General features: G+C 55.4%; 2 protein-coding genes and 1 long non-coding RNA gene across 6 annotated transcripts in view; 2 read left to right on the top strand and 1 right to left on the bottom strand.

Annotated features, from left to right (window-relative positions):
• Nucleotides 1-4,119: 4,119 nt before the first annotated feature.
• On the top strand, nucleotides 4,120-15,326 carry PLA2G15 (phospholipase A2 group XV). Of its 3 annotated transcripts, none has more exons than XM_030863594.3 (6): nucleotides 4,120-4,353; nucleotides 7,804-7,960; nucleotides 10,337-10,455; nucleotides 10,706-10,804; nucleotides 11,308-11,407; nucleotides 13,419-13,800. In XM_030863594.3, exons 1-6 carry the CDS (start codon nucleotides 4,239-4,241, stop codon nucleotides 13,645-13,647), a joined length of 819 nt encoding a protein of 272 aa, XP_030719454.1. In that variant the 5' UTR covers nucleotides 4,120-4,238; the 3' UTR covers nucleotides 13,648-13,800. The 3 variants fall into 3 exon arrangements, with proteins under 3 accessions (XP_030719454.1, XP_030719451.1, XP_060145515.1); XM_030863591.2 differs by having other exon boundaries at nucleotides 4,121-4,353; nucleotides 11,183-11,407; nucleotides 13,419-15,326; XM_060289532.1 differs by lacking the exon at nucleotides 11,308-11,407 and having other exon boundaries at nucleotides 4,121-4,353; nucleotides 13,419-15,326.
• On the bottom strand, nucleotides 7,197-18,305 carry LOC115856906 (uncharacterized). Its single transcript, XR_009560135.1, has 2 exons — nucleotides 18,194-18,305; nucleotides 7,197-7,446 (listed from the first exon to the last, which is right to left on the bottom strand). It is a non-coding gene; the product is annotated as an uncharacterized lncRNA (long non-coding RNA).
• SLC7A6 (solute carrier family 7 member 6) overlaps nucleotides 17,642-18,314 on the top strand; it is a 37,872-nt gene continuing 37,199 nt past the window's right edge. The window contains exon 1 of one of the 2 annotated variants that reach the window (XM_030863569.2): nucleotides 17,642-17,915. The gene's annotated coding sequence lies outside the window, so the exon portion shown is untranslated. The remainder of the gene's footprint in view (nucleotides 17,916-18,314) is intronic. The other variant, XM_030863570.2, reaches the window with a different exon arrangement.

Here is an 18,314-nt window from a genome sequence, read left to right on the forward strand (position 1 = left end):
CTCCCTACCCCACCATCCACCCACCCGCGAGAATATCAGATCCTGGAGGAAAGGCTCAACCCCAGAGCCTATCACTGGGCCTGCCAGGCACATAGTAGTAGCTCAAGAATGAATGAATGGTTGACTAAGCTCTCTTCCCCTATCCACAGGGCCTTTCACTAGAGTCTCGTCTGTGCCCTTTCCTCCCCTCCCAACACACCCTTGCCCTAGTTAACCTCTGCCCTCCCTCCAAATTTTCCTCTCTCAAGGCACATCCCTCCTTAGCAGGGGTCCCCACTGTAGTTTGAGATTTTTGTATTTCACTGATAAATGTCCCCCAGCCCCACACCGCTACTAGCTAGTGTTCACGAATCACGAATAAATGAATCGGAGATACGGTACGCGGGAGGAATCAGCGAGGCTCCAACGGCAAACCGTACTCTGGGTACCTGGGAAAAAGGAACTTGGTCCATCGAGCCTGCCCGCAAGCTAGCGGAATCCCATCCTCACTTCAGCCCTTGGAAGCCTGCTACTAAGGCAGCCGGCGCTCCAGCCGAAGGTACGTGAAAGTCTGGGCAGATACAGGGTGGAGTTCCTCACCAGGGGAGTGTGGCTCTTCTCGTGGACTTCCAGGGCGTGTAGGAATGGTGTAAAACCCCCTCCTTGTTCCCTCCTGGGAAATATTCCGCTATCGAAGAGGATTCGACACTGGGTGCTTGCTTGGCGATCCACACTCGCCAGCCCAGGCCCATCCCCACCCTCGCGGTCAGCGGCCCCCAGCTGGGCCAGCTGCGACCCTTCCTTACTTCCCAGGCCTCCAGAGTAGCAAGCGCACTAGGTTCCCCTGGGGTTCGCATCTCCACGCCTTTGCCGCCGAATAGCCTCTGAGTACCCACCAGAGGGCGCACTGACTCTGTAGACGGAGCCAGGTGTTGCGGGGCAGGGAGGAGGAGCTGGCACTGGAAGGCTCGACCGGAGGACGCCCCAGGTGAAAGGGGAAGCCCTTGACACCGCCCCCCAGGCCACTTAGCTCCCGCTTGAGAGTCTTCGAGGCTCCTGGCTCTCTGGACATAGGCCAGGATTTTAAGCTTGGTCTTCAGGGCCCTCAAACGGCTCTGTTCCACTTTCACCCACCACTGTGCTCTACACTGCTGTGATTCTTCTGGTCTACAGACTGCTGCACATGCTAAGCTCCCTGCCTGGAGCACCCACCTACCTCATCATCCCTTTGTTTTCCTGGCACACTCCTACTTATCCATCAAGACCCATCTCTAATAATTCTTCTTCCAGGCAGCCTTCCTTGATGCCTAGACCAGGTTAGAGGCCCTGTTCTGGGCCCCTTGCCCCAGGGTTCTGTCATTATTGGGTCAGTGTTGGCCTCTCATGACTCTAGGGAGGCTCTGGCAGCAGAGGAATAGGAGGCTGCTGAGCTGTGAGCTTTAGGGAGAATCATTTGCCTCCAAATAGACTTAGCTGTGGCTACCACACCAGCTTAGAAGCCCTGGTGTTGATTGGGTTGCCCCAAGCCCAGCCACCCACCTGGTTCAGGTAGGGAAGCTTGGAGCTGGGGCGAGGGAGGGGTGGTTGCAGAGGGCCCAGTTACAGAGGAGGGCAGAGGCTGCTGGCTGGATTCTCACCTGAGGAAGATACCACAACTGGCCTGGCTCCTCAGTCCCACCTCTAGCCTTTGCTCAGAATGTTCTGCTCTACAGGAACACTCTCCCTCTTTCCCAGAATTCACATCCAACCTGTGGACCTCTCAGTCCCTTATCTTCTTCTCTAGGTCTGACAGGCACCAGGACCCTATCTTGGAAAGGGAGAGGGTTATAGAGAAGGGGGTTCATCACTCATTGATTCAACATATATTGAGCACCTGCTGTGTGCCAGGGATTATGCAGGTGGTAACCGAGGAGGACAAATGAGGGGCTTGCTCTTCCAGCAATTATATTCTAATGGGAGCTAGGCAGGAGCTGCTTCAAAGCCAGTGATCATGTCTGGGCTGAGACCTAAATCAGTTGGGTCCCCAAAAGTGGAGTCTGCAAAGTGGTCCCAGTGCAACAAGTGCAGAAGTCCTGAGGGAGAATGAGGATATCCTGTTCTAGGCAGCAAGGAAGCCATTGAGGCTGGAGATGAGAGAGTTGGGGAAGAGGGAGAGTAGAAGTTGGGGGAAACCAGAATACCCGCCAGGGTCCTCACTCACTGTGAGTGAGGTGCATATGATGCATGCAATGAGAGGGTCATAAATGGGGTTAGGTGGACAGTGATGGGGCCTGATTTAATGTTTAATGCCACAGGAATAAGGGCATAAGTTAGGACATCAGTAAGGAGGCTAGTATGGAGATGAGGGTAATGTGGCTTTGGGATGGTAGAGCTGGCAAAACTTGGTGACCACCTAGTTGTGCGTCTGAGACTCAAGGAGGTATCTTTAGTCCAGGATGACCCGGCGTCTGCAGCCCAGGGGATCATGTGAATGATGGGGTCATGGTGAAAATGAGGGAACCTCACCCTCTGACCCCTCTCCATAGTGCCAGCACTGGTTATTACTGACCAGACCTTGGCACCCCCTGCCCCAATGGCCATGGTCCTATCATCTTCAGGGCCTATGGGAGTGGGGCAACAGGGAACTGCTCCCAAGAACAGGGCCACCCTTTGAGAAGCCCATGGGCATCTGAGGCTGCAAGGCTGACAAGACATTCAGACTGTGGCCAGAGTCCAAGGCAGCCCAGGCTGTCCCGATCCGTACCCTACCCCCACTTAACCTGTGGCTCTGGACTCCTGCCTGTCCTAGCCCTGGCAGAAGGGTCTCTATTGTCTCTCATACTGGGCCTGCACCAGATTGGTCCTCAGCAGCCCCTCTGCTGGGGCCTGGGATGGAGGTGAGGGAGGCAGGGGTTTTGAAAGGGGGTCACTGGGCCAGGGTCTGAGGTGGGAGATAGTTGGACCTTAAGAGAGGAGGGTATTCCAACCACGAATGTGTTTCACTAAAAGAATATAGGAGGGGCAGGCCAAGATGGTGAGTAGATTCATTGAGGGTCACTGCAGAGAGGCTGGAAAGGGTCAGCCGTTGACCAAGAGGAAGAAAGGAAGGAAGAGAGAGAGGGAAGGAGAGAGGAAGGAAGAGAAGGAGGGAGGGAGGAAGGAAGGGGCAGGATAGAGGTCTTGGGACCAGCCAGGGATGACCAGGGTATTGACTGGCTCTCAGGAGGGGGTGTGTGAAGGATCAAGACCTCCAGTCTCCAAACATGCTGGTCACCCTATTCCAGAGTGACACATGGTACCAGAATATTACTGGTTGTCAAATCTTTGCCCACTCTATCCACCCCGATTCCATGCACAGAGAGTCTGTGCCCTGTCTGGATCCCCGGTTTGCGTGGGTGGGAGTGGTAGGGGGACATGAGGTCCCAACACCCCTTCCGGTCTTCAGGGGAACTAACCGATGGGCTGGCGCAGGATTGAGGCTCAAGCCCTCTCTTAACCCGGCGAGCAAACTGTTTAGTCGGCGGGTGTGTGTGTGTGTGTGTGTGTGTGTGTGTGCGCGCGCGCGCGCGGGGCGGTGGGTGATACTACACTCCAGACCCTGAAACAGGCGGACTGAACTCTCACTGGGAAGCGAAACACGCTGACCTGGCCCCTTCCCGGGCAGACAGCAGGTGGCCCCTGGGCCAGTGTAGCTTGAACCCAGATGCCCTCGGGGCAGGGTAAAAAGAACCGACTTGGGAGTTGCCCAAAGGTCCTGGTCAGTCTCCTCAGGCTCAAGAACAGCCTGGGACTCACCTCTCCCCTTCTTCCTCTTGCTTTGACCCGGGTAGTTCAGTAGCGGCGAGCATTGGACCCTGAATTCCCATTCAGCCCGGCGCATTCTAGATCCCTCGTCAAGGAGGCGCCAGGAATCGGGGATGTGAGGGCTGCGCTGCGTGGACTCAGGGTACCGAGGGCTGCGCTGGGTATCCAGCAGACGCGAGCTGGGTCTGATCAGCTGAGAGCGTGCGCGAAAGCCAGGCTGAGCCTCGGTACATCGATGCGCTCGGCGTGCAGCGCGGTTAAGGGAGTTGGCCAGGGATGAGTAGGGGCTGGGCGGCGAACTCCGACTGGGAAGGAGAGTTCCTATTGGCAGGCCATTTGCAGGAGGCGGGTCCTGATTGGTCCGGCCTCTGTGAAGGCTGCGAGCGGCGGGGTTAAGCGCGTCGCCGCTGCCAGGGCCTAGGCGCGAGACCCCAGAGCTGAATCCGCGCCTCGGACCTGGAGCTGCGGTTACTGCCATGGGCCTCCGCCTCTGCCCTTACCGCGCCGCCTTGCTCCCGAGCGGCCTCCTGTTACTCCTTATGCTCACAGATCTGGCACTCCCGGCTGGACGTCCGCCACCGGTGGTGCTGGGTGAGGCGCGCGTCCAGTCGTGGGTCCGTTCGCTCGTGCGTCCGGCTGGATGGGGTGCGGGCGGGGCTGTCTGCATCTGCTCTAAGCACGGGGTGAGGGAGCGTATGATTATCTTGTCATCTGGGTCGGCCCGTCCATTTCCTGCTATGCTGGGCGCGGTTGTGGTCAAACTCTTGTCACCTTACCCTATAGAATATGGGGGTAAGTGGGAGGGTTACCACCCGTTTGCGCATCGGTACGCCTGTTCATCTCATTCCCAAGCCTCGCCTCATCCCCATTTTTTAGCTGGAAAGACCGAGGCTCTTTGGCCCCACTCCTGAGGGCCGGTATGAGGTAGGGTGGCTTCGGAGTTGGCCCTCAGGGGCCTCAGCGTTGACTTGGGCTTGGCTTGGACGCTGTCTCCCTCCACCCTTCCAGCCCGACACGTTTCAGAGGGCATTACTGAAAGGGAGCTCTTTGGGGAAGGATTGCTCTCCTAACCTGCCACCAGGGCTCTCCCCTAACTTATCAAATATGTGGCATTGGGCCTGAGGGAGGAGGCCCAAGGGAATCTGAGGATGGCTATAGACAGAGGGAGGGGTTGAGACAATGGCTATGAACAGATGTCATACTGTACCCTTACTCCTGCCAGACCTACTTGGACTCCGTACGCTATGTTGGGGCTAGGCAACCTCCCCTGCCTACCTCCTCCTTGCTGCTGGCCCAGGCAACTGTCCAGGAGCCAGTAGTATTTCCTTGTGGTGGGTGTGGCAGGGATGAGACCTCTCTGTCTTGGGGTCTTTGGGTGCCTCATTCAGGCCATCACTCCCACGAAGAGCTAGTGTGTTGGTGGCCATCCAGGGCTCCTAAAAGCAGAGGCATGCCGAGGTATACATTACATACTGAGTCTGCTGCAGCATGACCCCCATGCTCTTTCTGCTGGGAGTATTTTAATGGGGATGATGCAGATCACAGAAGGGTAGGGTTAGCAGGTAGTGTGATCCCAGGGGTCCTCCACCAGGAGCTCTGGGCCAGGAAATGCTCCCAGGGAATGCTGGACCCAGGTTCACCATGGAGTTTGGGCAGATTTGGCCTTGCCTTCCCTAAGCGTGCAGGATGATTCCCAGAGGTGAGGTCTGTGCTGGGCAGGCACAGAGAATCCACTGACCCAGTCAGGAAAGGTTTCCTGGAGTACGCAGCTGGAGCTGAGTCCAGGAGAGAGTTCCAGGCAGAGGGAACTACGTATCAGAGGGAGGGAGCTAAGCAGTCCAGGCTCTCTGGAATGGAGTGGGGGAAGGAGTAGATGGTGCAGGGCTCGTGACTGGTTGGGTCATCTGGACTTTGTCTTGGGAGGCTGCAGGGAGCCTTGTGTGGACCTAAGGAGTACTGAGTATGAAGGGTGTGGGATTGGGAAGTGTGTGGTCTCTGACCAGACTGGTCCTAGGCCTTTTCACCTGTATTGGTGCTAAATGTACTCATTAATTCATTCAGTTCTTAGTTATCCTAGATCACAGCAGAGGAGCCTCGGGTTGTACCTAGAGGCACTGAGCAACTGGAATCGTAACCTGCCCAGCTTCTCAGAGAATGAGGCTATTGGCATTAATCCTGGGAAACCCCATGGTGGACAGCAGACAAGCTGTTCCTGGACACAGAGCAGGGACCTAACCTTGGCCATCAGAGGATCAGCATCCAAGGGTGACCAGTCTCTGTGGGTGGGACTCAAATTAGTGGTAGAGGAAGCAGAGGCCAGAGAAGGGATACTGAAGGCCCTGGGTGGGGGAAGGGACTATAGCAAGCTATTTCCACCTCTCCCAGTCTCAGTTTCATTATCTGTAAAGTAGGCATAATAAGGATATTCTTCCCAGTGTTACTTGAGGTGAAAGGCATGTGGATGGCTCTTATCTAGTTCTAGGCACAGAGGGACCCAGGAAGTTACCATTGGTATTTTTAGAGGCCACACAGCCTGGCCAGGCAAAGCAGATCAGATGACTTCCTCTTTCAGCTATTTCCTCTCTGGTGGAAACAGTGACCAAGGTTTCTTCACTGCCCTGTCTAGTCCACAAGCATCTCATCTAGAGGCTGTCATGCTGGGGACTCCCCACTTCTGCACCACATCATGAAGGGAGGTGAATGCAGGTGCCACACCTCCCTCCCATGGCTGCACTGAGGACACAGTGGGATGGTGCACAAGGAGAGCTTGTCCTCTGCAGGGCTGTGTTCACAGCTGGAGGCCAGCGAATGCCCCAGAGAGCCAAACACTGGATCCTAAATGGGGTTTGGAAGGTGTCAAGAGAATGGCATGCGGGAGGAGGTGAGGCCTGAAAAGTCACTGGGAGTCAATGGACTGTGAAGGGCCTTGAATGTTAGGCACTGAAGCAAGGGGGGAGCGGGGGATGGGTTTGAGTGTCACAAGGGCCCCAGGCCTCTGTATAGACTGAATAAGTAGAGTGAAGTCATCCTTGGAGCCTGGTCACACCCACCCCCATTGGGCTGTAGCTGGAATGGTATGTTGCTTCAAGAGAGTTATTTCCAACACAAGTGTGCTAAGATGCTAGGGCCCTCCAGGTGAGGTGCACTCTGGAACCTTTAGAAGGGTTTAGCATCTGGGCTCTGGCCTTTAGCAAGCCCTGAGGACCTCAGTAGGCTGGCAGGTGCCTGCTTCTCTCAACTGTTTCTGTTCATTGCCCCCCTCCAGAGCCTATCCTGGAGTGCCTTCTTTGGATTTATTTTTGGCTGGTTAAGTGGCCCAGTGCTCTGTCCTGTTTCCCAATCCTTCTTTCAGAGTATACAAGACCCTGCCTATGAAGCCGAAACCACCGTCTGTACCCCGACACTGAATTAAATCTCGGAGACAGAGTTTTGGGTGAAGTAGAAAGGAATAGCTTTATTGTTTTGCCAGGCAAAGGGGGCCACAGCAGGCTAATGCCCTCAAAACTGTGTGTCCCAACTTGGAGAGGGTAGTGAGAAGTTTGATAGTAATGGTTCAAGAGGGTGTGGTCAGCTCATGGAAATTCTTCTGATCGGTTGGTGGTGAGGTGAGTGGGAGTCAACATCATCAACCTTCTGGTTCCAGCGTGTCTGGGGTCTGCAGCATACCGGTGGGGGTTTCAGTATCTGCAAAACAGCTCAAAGATATTGTTGTGTGTGTGTATCCCTTGATGGGGAACCAGGACCTTGCCCCAAGGCTGCACTATGGTTTCTCTATGACTGTTTCTCCTTTGTCTTGCATCCCCTCCCTTCCCTAATTAACAACTGCATGAATCTGCCAGTTGGAACTCAGGAAAGGTCATGGAGGCTGAATGAAGCCTATTTCCTGTAATCAGAGAAATGGGGAACACAGAAAGGCTTTTGTGCCTAGGAGCCCCACAGATATCACCTACTCTGCAGCCTGGGATAGCCGTGGGTAGAAGGCCTTTGGGTTTCCAGCCTGCCAGGCCCAGGGTCTCATTCATGCTCTATGTCCCCCTTCAGTGCCCGGTGATTTGGGCAACCAGCTGGAGGCAAAGCTGGACAAGCCGACAGTCGTGCACTACCTCTGCTCCAAGAGGACAGACAGCTACTTCACACTCTGGCTGAACCTGGAACTGCTGCTGCCTGTCATCATTGACTGCTGGATTGACAATATCAGGTGGGGGCTGGGGCACAGGTGGGGCGCTGCTCGCTGACCCGGTCTAGAGACGCCTCCAGAGCCCATTTCTATCTCACCTGCGCCTCAAGAGATCTCAGGCTCAGCGTCACTGACCTCTCTCCCTTCCCATTTCCTCTGTCTGGTCCACGCCACCTTGGCACTCTCCCAGACAGAACTTTCTTCCCTTTCCTGCTGCTCCTGTCCCTACCCTCTCCAGTGCCTCAGGCCCTATTTGTGGTTTCTATGCTCCAGCCCCTATTCACAGCCTCGCCTTGGCCCCCACCCTTTCCCTTGCCTCTGACTTGGCCACACCTGCCCCTTCCAGCTGCTTGGGGATTCCTTTCCACTTGCTGTTCTTTCAGCCTGGAATCACCCTTTACTCCCTTTGCCTGATAAACTCCCTCCCATTCACTCTTTAAAACCCAAGCCTGCTTTCTTTGTGAAGTCTCCCTGCCAATCCCCAGAGCTCTTTTTGTTTCTGTGTTAGTTTTTTATAAATTTATTTATTTAATTTTTGGCTGCGTTGCTCGCGTGGGGTCTTTGTTGCTGCGCGTGAGCTTTCTCTAGTTGTGGCGAGCGGTGCGTGGCCTTCTCATAGCGGTGGCTTCTCTTGTTGCGGAGCACAGGCTCTAGGCACATGGGCTTCAGTAGTTGTGGCACATGGGCTCCGTAGTTGTGGCTTGCGGGCTCTAGAGCACAGGCTCAGTAGTTGTGGCACACGGTCTTAGTTGCTCCACGGCATGTGGGGTCTTCCTGGCCCAGGGCTTGAACCCGTGTCCCCTGCATTGGCAGGCGGATTCTTAACCACTTTGCCACCAGGGAAGTCCATGTCCAGAGCTCTTAACCTCCCCTTCCCCCTGGCCACATGCCTGCTCCTCTAACCTGCATTCCCTGCCTGCCAAACATTGTTTCCTAGGATATTTCTTCCATAATAAGATAATCATGTAATGAGACTTACTGCTTATTGAATGCAAACACTATACATTTTACATACTTTCTTTTATTGAGTCTTACAGCAATCCAGTGAAACAAGTGCTGTTTTTAGACCTGTTTTACAGATGAGGAAATCTGGAAGCTCAAAGAGGTTACAAAATTGCTTAGGGTCACTTAGCTAATAAGTGACAAACTAGAATTTGAACCCATAGTTGTGTGCCTCTGAACTAAGGTTCCCGCCCACCCTGAGCTCCCTGAAGGCAGGGACTGTGTCTCTTTTATCTTTAAAGCTGTAGGACCAGAAACACAATTGTTTTTCAATAAATATTTGAGCTGAATGGAGTCTTTCAAATTAAGATTGTTTTTTCCCCTGGAGACACACTAGCTGGTTCTAGCTGGTTCTCTGGGCACCCTGCCTTTCCCTGTTGTTTATGACCCCTGCTTTGTTGACTCTTTCCTCCTCCTTGTGCGATCAGGGTTATTTCTGGGATGTTGATCCGCATTTCTATTTTTGTGCAGAAGCATGGTCTCAGGTATTGCCAGTTGGAGGTACAGGCTGATACTGAGAGGGGCTTATCTACTTTTGTTGGGCTCTGACCTCTTTAGACTTGCATCCAGCACAGAGTACTTTGGCTTTCTAGAACTTTGCTGAGTGGCCATTGGGATGATCTACAGATTGCCCTGGAGAGAGTGGGTCCCCAGGACTTTGATTTGGGCCAGTGTTGGGTATCTTGTCAGCTTTCTGTGGCTGATCTTTAAGGGTGGGTGGGACTCAGGACCACTGGGGACTGCAGGTCTAGCCTGTGTTTTCTCAGGCACATTTGCCTCCTTAGTATCAAGGGAGGCCAGAGCAGGGTTCCTGGCCTGGCACAAGGCTTTCCTCCTGTCTTCCACCACCCTGTCCCCATCATGTCTCCAGGCCTTGCCCACCCACTCACACAGCAGCCACAGGTGCTCGGGGTTTCTCTGTCTGGTTCTGTTGTGTGTTGCATTCATCATCTCCTTTGCCCTGTGTTGTGTTATGGTGGGTGGCAGGAGCTGGATCCATGGAGATGGAGCAATGGGAGCCTGTGAAGTTAGGCTGCCTGCCTTTTGGGGTCAAGTGTGATGTTCATGGCGGAGCCAGGCCTGGCAGCCAGATCCCTCTCTAACCATATCTAAGACCTGCATTAGACAGTATGGGTGACATTGAGGAGAAGGGAATATTGCCTCACAGGGGTCCTGGAGTCAGTCTCTGGAGTGAGCCTTGGTGGGGTCCTCATTTGGATGTGGTTACTCTGATTTGTGCTTTACAAATTTGCTTTGTTACTTTTTGGTCTCCCCTATACATCTGACCAGACCTGAGGATGGGAAGGGAATGTGGCTCAGGACACAAGACAGTATTGGGACACACCAACTTAGGTGTCACCTCTGGGTCACTGGCTCAACATCCCCTCCTGGCAGGCTGGTCTACAACCGAACGTCCCGCACCACCCAGTTTCCTGATGGTGTGGATGTGCGTGTCCCTGGCTTTGGAAAGACCTTCTCACTGGAGTTCCTGGACCCCAGCAAAAGCAGTGTGGGTGTGTAGCCCTTCCTCATGGCCCCCAGGGAATGGGGATGGAGGTTCTGATGGACTCCGAGAGTGGGAGGAGCCCTGTTGGTTTGAGTGGGGGTAGCCTGTGAACCGTCTCTAATCAGTGTGGGCACAGAGCCCTATAGCACTCCTTCGGGGATCTCCCGGCTGTAGGTGTCACAGTCTCCTTGGCAGGTGTGGTGTGGGCAGCTGACAACGACTGTACTCTCTCTAATCCTGTGGATTTATGTCTATAGGTTCCTATTTCCACACCATGGTGGAGAGCCTTGTGGGCTGGGGCTACACACGAGGTGAGGACGTCCGGGGGGCCCCCTATGACTGGCGCCGAGCTCCAGGTAAGTGGTTGCTCTCATTTCCTCCCTGAGATCATGCGGGAGGGGGGTGGAGAGGAGGAGGTAACAGCCACCAAAGGCCCTGGGCCTTTCCCTTCTCCCGTGTCTCTGGCATCCAGCCCAGCCATCACAGGTCCTGTCCTTCCCCCACCCTCAGCCCAGGATTTCTGGGCCTCTGAGCCCTGGGGAGAGATAATGAGGCTGAGGAGGGGAAAAGGAGCTTCTTCTCCCTTCATGGAAATTGAGGGGAAACCAGACCCTCCCCACTTGGATTTTCACACGCTCCCCACCCACCTAGTCCTGGGTCTGGCCTGAGACACAGTCAGTGGTTCAGGCCCAAGGACCCTTCCTGCCTGACCCCCGCCTGGCTCTGGCCTGCAGATGAAAACGGGCCCTACTTCCTGGCCCTCCGCGAGATGATCGAGGAGATGTACCAGCTGTATGGGGGCCCCGTGGTGCTGGCTGCCCACAGTATGGGCAACATGTACACGCTCTACTTTCTGCAGCAGCAGCCACAGGCCTGGAAGGACAAGTATATCCATGCCTTTGTGGCACTGGGTCCGCCCTGGGGGGGCGTGGCCAAGACCCTGCGCGTCCTGGCCTCAGGTAAGACCCTGCCTGGCCCAGCATGGGGGGTGCTGGTATCAGATGGCACACTCTCTTTCCCTCTACAGTGGCCTCCTGGGCCACCCTCACATCTCTTCTCTTGGGTCAGGACCCTTCCTTATCCAGAGTTGTATTCTTTTCCAAACATCTCTTTCTAAAAGAGAATATAACACTACTAAATTCACCTCTCCGGCTGATGACTCTTGTTATCTGTGTAGGTTTCTTACAACAGGTACACGGAGTGGCATAACCGTTGGTCATAGGGCACACGTGTACACACACACACACACACACACACACACACACACACACAGCTTGGTCCTGGCTGGCCTTACTTGGTTTGATCCAAAGTTCTCTGGAGGAGCCTTCTCCCTCTCTCTTAACCCCCATCCTCACTTCTTCATCCCCACCTTCACCCCAGAGAAGGAAGGCTGGGCTACAGTTTCCTGTTTGTGAGTTACACCTCCCTCTGTGGCAGCGGGGAGCCTCTGTGGGCCACACAGAGAGGAAGCAGGTGCAGATTTGTCTGGGCCTGCTTGCTTGGCAGTTGGGAAAACCACCTCCTTCCCTGTTCCTCCCCAGTCCACTTGCCTTTTCAGGACTGTTAGAACATACCAGCTGTAGCCCCAGGGCTTTCCTCCCTCTGCTAGGACTGGATGTGAGCCAGGGCTGTACCAAGCATCTGATGAGCTTTCTTCCTCAAGTGACTGCCACTGCCTGACCTGCTTATTGGTCACCTGATCGTTGTGATCAGTCCTCTCCCAGTCGTCACCCTGGATTAGCTGGACAGTGAATCCAATTATAGTGAGGACTCATCACAGCTACCTACTCTGTCCAGCCTGGACCTGAAAGGAGAGATGTGGGCCCTTCTGAGTTTGAGACAGGTTACCATGGTGGAGTTCAGGTACTGGCCCTTTCAGAGCTTCCCCATGAGTCCCCTTAGAGCGGTGGTCCCCAACCTTTTTGGCACCAGGGAATGGTTTCATGGAAGACAATTTTTCCACGGAGGGGGCGGGGGGCTTGGGAGGGGTGATGGTTCAGGCGGTGATGCGAGTGATGGGAAGCGGTGGGTAAATCGTCACTCTCTAGCCCACTGCTCACCTCCTGCTGTGTAGCCCAGTTCCTAACAGGCCGCAGACTGGTAATGGTCCGCGGCCCGGGGGTTGGGGACCCCTGCCTTAGTTAGAGCTTTGCCTCAGATTCTGGGAGACTGCTGTCAGGCTCTGGCAGTCTGGGAGTGGGGGTGGGACAGGACGGGTGGTAGTCGTGGACCCTTAGCTAGGGGTTCCCTTTCCTGAGGGCTCCTAGAGCCAGGCCCCAGCAGGCAGAGCTGAAGGCCTGCAGTCAGTGGTGGGGTGATGGGTGGCTGTGGGTCCTGAGCAGGGCAGAGGCCCCTGTTCCCAAGTTCCAGCTCATCCTCTGGCGATCTCACTGGCTGGTGGATGCGTTTGTGCTGTTGGCATTCCTATGTAAGAAAGACTCTCACTTTGTCTGCAGCCTCCCCTCCTGCCCTGTCTCCTGCAGGCCTGGCTGCCCAGGTCAGTGCCAGGCAGGTAGGTGGGATGAGACCAGGGCTGGCTGGATGTAGGTCTGAGCCTAGGAAGGGGAAAAATGTTTACATAGCTCAATGTAATAAAAGATTAAGAGGACTGTGACTGTGTCTTTGGGCTGCCCACCTGCTGATTCACCTGTGACAAGGTCAGTACCCACAGGCCGGGTGATAAGTGCTCTGGGGAAGGTATTGTTTTTACCATGAATCACCCTGTGGGTGTGAGCTGCCTAAATCCCTGGTGACAAAATGCAAAAGGAAAGAAACAAATCTTGGTCATGTGCTTCCTAGATAGAGCAAAAATACAGGGAAATAGGGGAGTTGTCACCTCGTTAACAGCATAGAGATGCCAGAGTGCTGGCCAGGCCCGGGCTGGGGGCTGGCAGGGGCCCTGGCGGTGAGCATGCTGCCCAGCTGGCTTGCATTCCCGAGCACAGACTGACTGGAGTCCTCTATCCGCAGGAGACAACAACCGGATCCCGGTCATTGGGCCCCTGAAGATCCGGGAGCAGCAGCGGTCTGCCGTCTCCACCAGCTGGCTGCTGCCCTACAACTATACCTGGTCACCCAAAAAGGTCTTCGTGCACACACCCACAGCCAACTACACGCTGCAGGACTATCGCCGCTTCTTCCAGGACATCGGCTTCGAAGACGGCTGGCTTATGCGGCAGGACACGGAGGGGCTGGTTGAAGCCATGGTACCACCTGGCGTGCGACTGCACTGCCTCTACGGCACTGGTGTCCCTACGCCAGACTCCTTCTACTATGAAAGCTTCCCGGACCGTGACCCGAAAATCTGCTTTGGTGATGGTGACGGCACTGTGAACTTGCAGAGCGCCCTGCAGTGCCAGGCCTGGCGTGGCCACCAGGAGCAAGAAGTGTCATTGCAGGCACTGCCGGGCACCGAGCACATCGCGATGCTGGCCAACGCCACTACCCTGGCCTATCTGAAACGCGTGCTCCTCGGGCCCTGATTCCTATGCTGGGCAGGGCTCTGGGATGGCCTGGCCACCACTGCTTCTCCTGGCCTGTGGGGCAACCATGGCCCATGAGTTGAGCAGTTTGTGACTGATCATCTAAGGCCCTGGATCTTGGGTTGTGAAGTGGGGAAATGCTGGGTTTTTTATCCTTCCTCTCTGGGAATGAGGAAGGAAGACATAGTCTGAAGTTACTTGAGGGACCCTTGGAAAGAATGCTGCTGATGGTGGAATTGTGACCTCAGGACTGGCTCCGCAGGTGGATTGGCTGGCACCTGACCCCAATCCCCAGTGCTGGGGCCTTGTGTTCCTCCTACCCCTGTGGCCTTTTCACACTCGCCCACCAGGGCCTGGCTCCTCAGCTTTCTTGTGAGGGATGTTACTGAACTGTGGTCCCTAGGTTGGGCTCCTGGTCCCTAGGGTGTACCTTCTCACACATTGGCCACAAGTCAGCCTGCTACTGGCCACGGGTGGCTGGAGCTGCTGTCTGTGTGGCCTACCTGCTCACACAGCCTGACTGTGGCTTTCTGGGGGCAGCCCGGTTCCCCCTGCAGGCAGGAGTGGGTTGTTACGCTCTCCATGGTTCCCAGGCCCTGGGGCATTCACTCCTACCTCCCTTACTTCTAAGAACAGCCTAGCTCAGGGCTGGGCAGCAGATGGACCCCCAGTTCTCGGGGCTGTGTCCCAGGAGCCCTGATCTCCTTGGTTGGGCTGTTGCCCACAGTATTGATGCTGCCTCCCTTTGCCCTGGGGCTGTGGTTCAAGAATGAGAGCAGAGCCTGGTGCCATGCCCTTTAGGTACTTATGAGGAAAGAGGACTCAAGGAAGCAGCCAAGGCCAATCAGAGCCACCCTGAGCTGCCCTCTTGCTGACCCTCCACCACATTGCCACCCTGCCCAGGATCTCTCTAGCGTTCACGTGGGCTGGCACAGGACTGAGAGGAGGTAGGACTCTTGCCCACTCTGCCCAGCACCCATCCCCACCAGGCAGCTCAGTGGTGTTTAGTCAGCAGGGACTTGCCCAGAAACTTGAGTGGGCCCCTGAGAGAGCCAGGTGCCTTAGGGGCCCCCTAGGGGTTTTCTTCCTGCTCCAGAGGTGCTGCATGGATCTCCCTGTGATAGCAGGGATGGAGGATGTGGATCTGCCTTGGTGGTCTCCAAGTGGGCAGTGCCTAAAGGCCAAGACTTGGGTCTAGCCTCTGGGGTGGAGCCCCAAAGCCACAGTCAGGCTGGACTGTGCTTCGCTCCGACAAGGTTTCTGTGAAGCAGAATTTTCTCTGTTGCATTCATAGCCAGCATCTGTCTCTCCCTTTGTTCCTGAGTGGTGGGCCCCACATGGGGCTCTGAGCAGGCTGTACCTCGATTCTGGCAATAAAAGTATTCTGGATGCTGTAAAGTGCCCTGGCCTAGCCTCTGCTCTGAGCATGAGAGGAAGGAGTCAGTGGAAGGGTGAGGGGACTAGCGAGGCAGGTAATCAGAGGCTGGACCTTGACCTTTCTGGGGCCTTGATGGGTTCTCTCAGCACCAAAGCATGGCTCCTGTGCACCTCTTTGGGTTTTATCCTCCTTCCCCCTCTCCTGGGATCTAGTTCCCCTCCTAGGACTGAGAAGCAGGACCTGAAACATTCCTGTTGGAATGGAGCTCCTGCCCACCACCCAACTCTGCCGCTCCTATGTGGTCAACAGGCCCCAAATGTCACCCCACAGCTGGGAGCCAAGGACAATCCTGACGGTCGCGCTGTCTGGACTCTGCTTCCCATCCTTCTGTCCTCCCACAGCTTGCAGGTCTCAGCATCCTTTGAATTTTTTTTAGGATGCTACCCTTCTACTTTGTTTCATCAGTTCATCTGCCCGCCATCTGTCCCTCTTTGGGAACAGAGTGAGACTGAGGAGGGAGGGAGAGAGACCAAGATGGGCAGAGATAGGGACTGAAAGACTGGGGACCAAATGGAGATGGATAAGGACAGAGGAACAAAGAGTCTGAGACAGGAAAACGCATGTAAGGATGGAGACTAGGCCAGAAGTCTGTGGTGCAGAGCCCAGAGCTGTGGGCCAGTGGGGGTGGTGGAAGCTCCAGTTCCTGCCTCCTCCACAGAAGCCTGGCCAGCCGGGGTTTTAGGTGTCAATACACCGTGGGCCGCTAGAGGGTGCTCTGAATCTTCTCACTACACCAGTTATTGGCCAGACCTGGAAAAATGGGTGGCCCAGAGGGTTAGGATGACTAGGAATACATAGGTCCAGCCGCATCGCTGGCCTTGGTAAAAAGGATGACAACGTGAAAGGGAGTAAACCCTTACCCCCAGATCCTGCCCAGCCTCTTAGTGCCCTGACACATACCCACTCATGGCCTTGCCTCTCACCCTCTCACCCCTGATCTGTTTCAACCGAACTTCTACCCTCAGTTTCACAGCTGTAGAGACAGGGTATGGAGTCAGAGCAGGCTTCAGGACCAGCAGACTGGGGTTCAAATCTGAGCTCTACCACTTCTAGCCAAGTAGCTTGGGGAGTCTCCTGACCTCCCTAAGCTTCGGTTTGCTCATCTTAAAAATGGGGATGGGGACTTCCCTGGCGCAGTGGTTGAGAGTCTGCCTGCTGATGCAGGGGACACGGGTTCGTGCCCTGGTCTGGGAAGATCCCACATGCCGCGAAGCGGCTGGGCCCGTGAGCCATGGCCGCTGAGCCTGCGCGTCCGGAGCCTGTGCTCCGCAACGGGAGAGGCCACAACAGTGAGAGGCCCACGTACAGCAAAAAAACAAAACAAAACAATGTACATACCTTCATTAAAAAATACTTTAGTGGACTTCCCTGGTGGCACGGTGGTTAAGAATCTTCCTGCCAATGCAGGAGACACAGGTTCGAGCCCTGGTCCGGGAAGATCCCACATGCCGCGGAGCAACTAAGCCCGTGCGCCACAACTACTGAGCCTGTGCTCTAGAGCCCATGTGCCACAACTGCTGAAGCCCGCGTGCCTGGAGCCCGTGCTCCGCAACAAAAGAAGCCACCGCAATAAGCCTGCACAGCACAACGAAAAGTAGCCCCCGCTCGCCACAACTAGAGAAAGCCCGTGCACAACAACGAAGACCCAACACAGCCAAAAATAAAACAAAACAAAACAAAACTTTAGTGCAAAAAAATGCTAACCATCATCTGACAAAACAGCATTGCCACAAACCTTCTATTTATAAAAGATGCAACATCTGCGAATCACAATAAGGCGCAGAGCAATAAGGCATGTTATGCCTGTACTCTCATTCACACTTAGGGAAAGTATTCCAAGCAGAGAGCACAAGGAGGGCAGCACCAGTGAACGCTCTTCAAGGATCATCACCTCAGGTCTATAGGTAGGAGTATGGAAGGGTTTTTAGGCAGAGGAGATACGAAGTCATTCCGATCTGTATTTTAGGAGCACCTCTTACCCTGTGGGGATGGGTTAGAGAGAGCAGGATAGGGATTGGGAGGCTATTATGGCTGGGGAGAAGAAAACCATGAGATGCAGGGCCTGGGGGAGCAGGAGGAGGAAGGGTTCAGGGTGCTGCACATTTCCTGCTGGGTCACTACGTGGTGGGGAGCAGGGTTTTGTGTGTAGGCAGTCTGGAACCAGAGGATGTGTAGTTGTGAACACGTGTCTGGGGGGAAATGACTGCATAGCCCAGAAGAGAATCATGGCTTGAGGTGTGGACAGGAAGCTAAGGGGTAGGGCTCAGCTTTCCATGAGATCAGGAGGCCCTAGACGGAGCCCCAGAGCTACCAGAGGAAAAGGAGCCCTAGAAGGAGATGGAGGAGGAGCAACCACAGGGAGAGGAAGAGGACAGGAGGGTGCAGCTCCAAGAGGGGTCAGGCAGGATGAGGACTGAAAACTGTCCTCAAGCCTGGGCCCCAGGTAGGCCTGGGGTTGGCTCTGGAAGCTCAGCGGTGTCCATGTGTCTGCAGGGACCTTAAAGGATGCACGGTGGTCGGAGCTGTGACTCGGAGGACGAATCCTGGGTCTGTCTCCCTAGGGTCTCCAGGCGGAGGGTTGGCTGTGAACGGGGTATGGAGGCTGTTTAGAGCTCCTCGTGTGAGCTGTATGGGGTCCCCCGGGAGTGCGGCCCAGGCCAAAAGCCACAGAGGAACCGGGTGTGGGGCACTTAGAGGTTCCCGCGGGAGCGTCCCCGTATTGAGTCCCTCGGAGGCCCCGAGAGACTCCAGGGTCGCGGAGCAGCCTATCAGTCGGCTAGTGGGGCTGGGCCCGGGTCGCGGCCCGCCGGGGGCTGGGACCTCACCTGCAGACCCCTGAGCGCGGCCGGCGGAATTCCAGAGGCCACGGCGGCCCCCTGGGGCCCGGAAGCGCCGCCGCCCGCGAGCCCCGCGCGGAGCCAGGCGCCCTGTCCCGACGCGGCGCGC

This window comes from Globicephala melas, chromosome 19 (genome assembly GCF_963455315.2).
Source record: "Globicephala melas chromosome 19, mGloMel1.2, whole genome shotgun sequence".
NCBI lineage: Eukaryota > Metazoa > Chordata > Mammalia > Artiodactyla > Delphinidae > Globicephala > Globicephala melas.

Bases quoted from the DNA above. Each gene is read 5' to 3' on its own strand.
- PLA2G15 (XM_030863591.2), top strand. From the start codon at position 4,239: ATGGGCCTCCGCCTCTGCCCTTACCGCGCCGCCTTGCTCCCGAGCGGC. The intron at 4,354-7,803 runs GTGAGGCGCGCG...GTCCCCCTTCAG, and splicing joins TCCGCCACCGGTGGTGCTGG to TGCCCGGTGATTTGGGCAAC. The intron at 10,805-11,182 runs GTAAGTGGTTGC...TCTGGCCTGCAG, and splicing joins TGACTGGCGCCGAGCTCCAG to ATGAAAACGGGCCCTACTTC.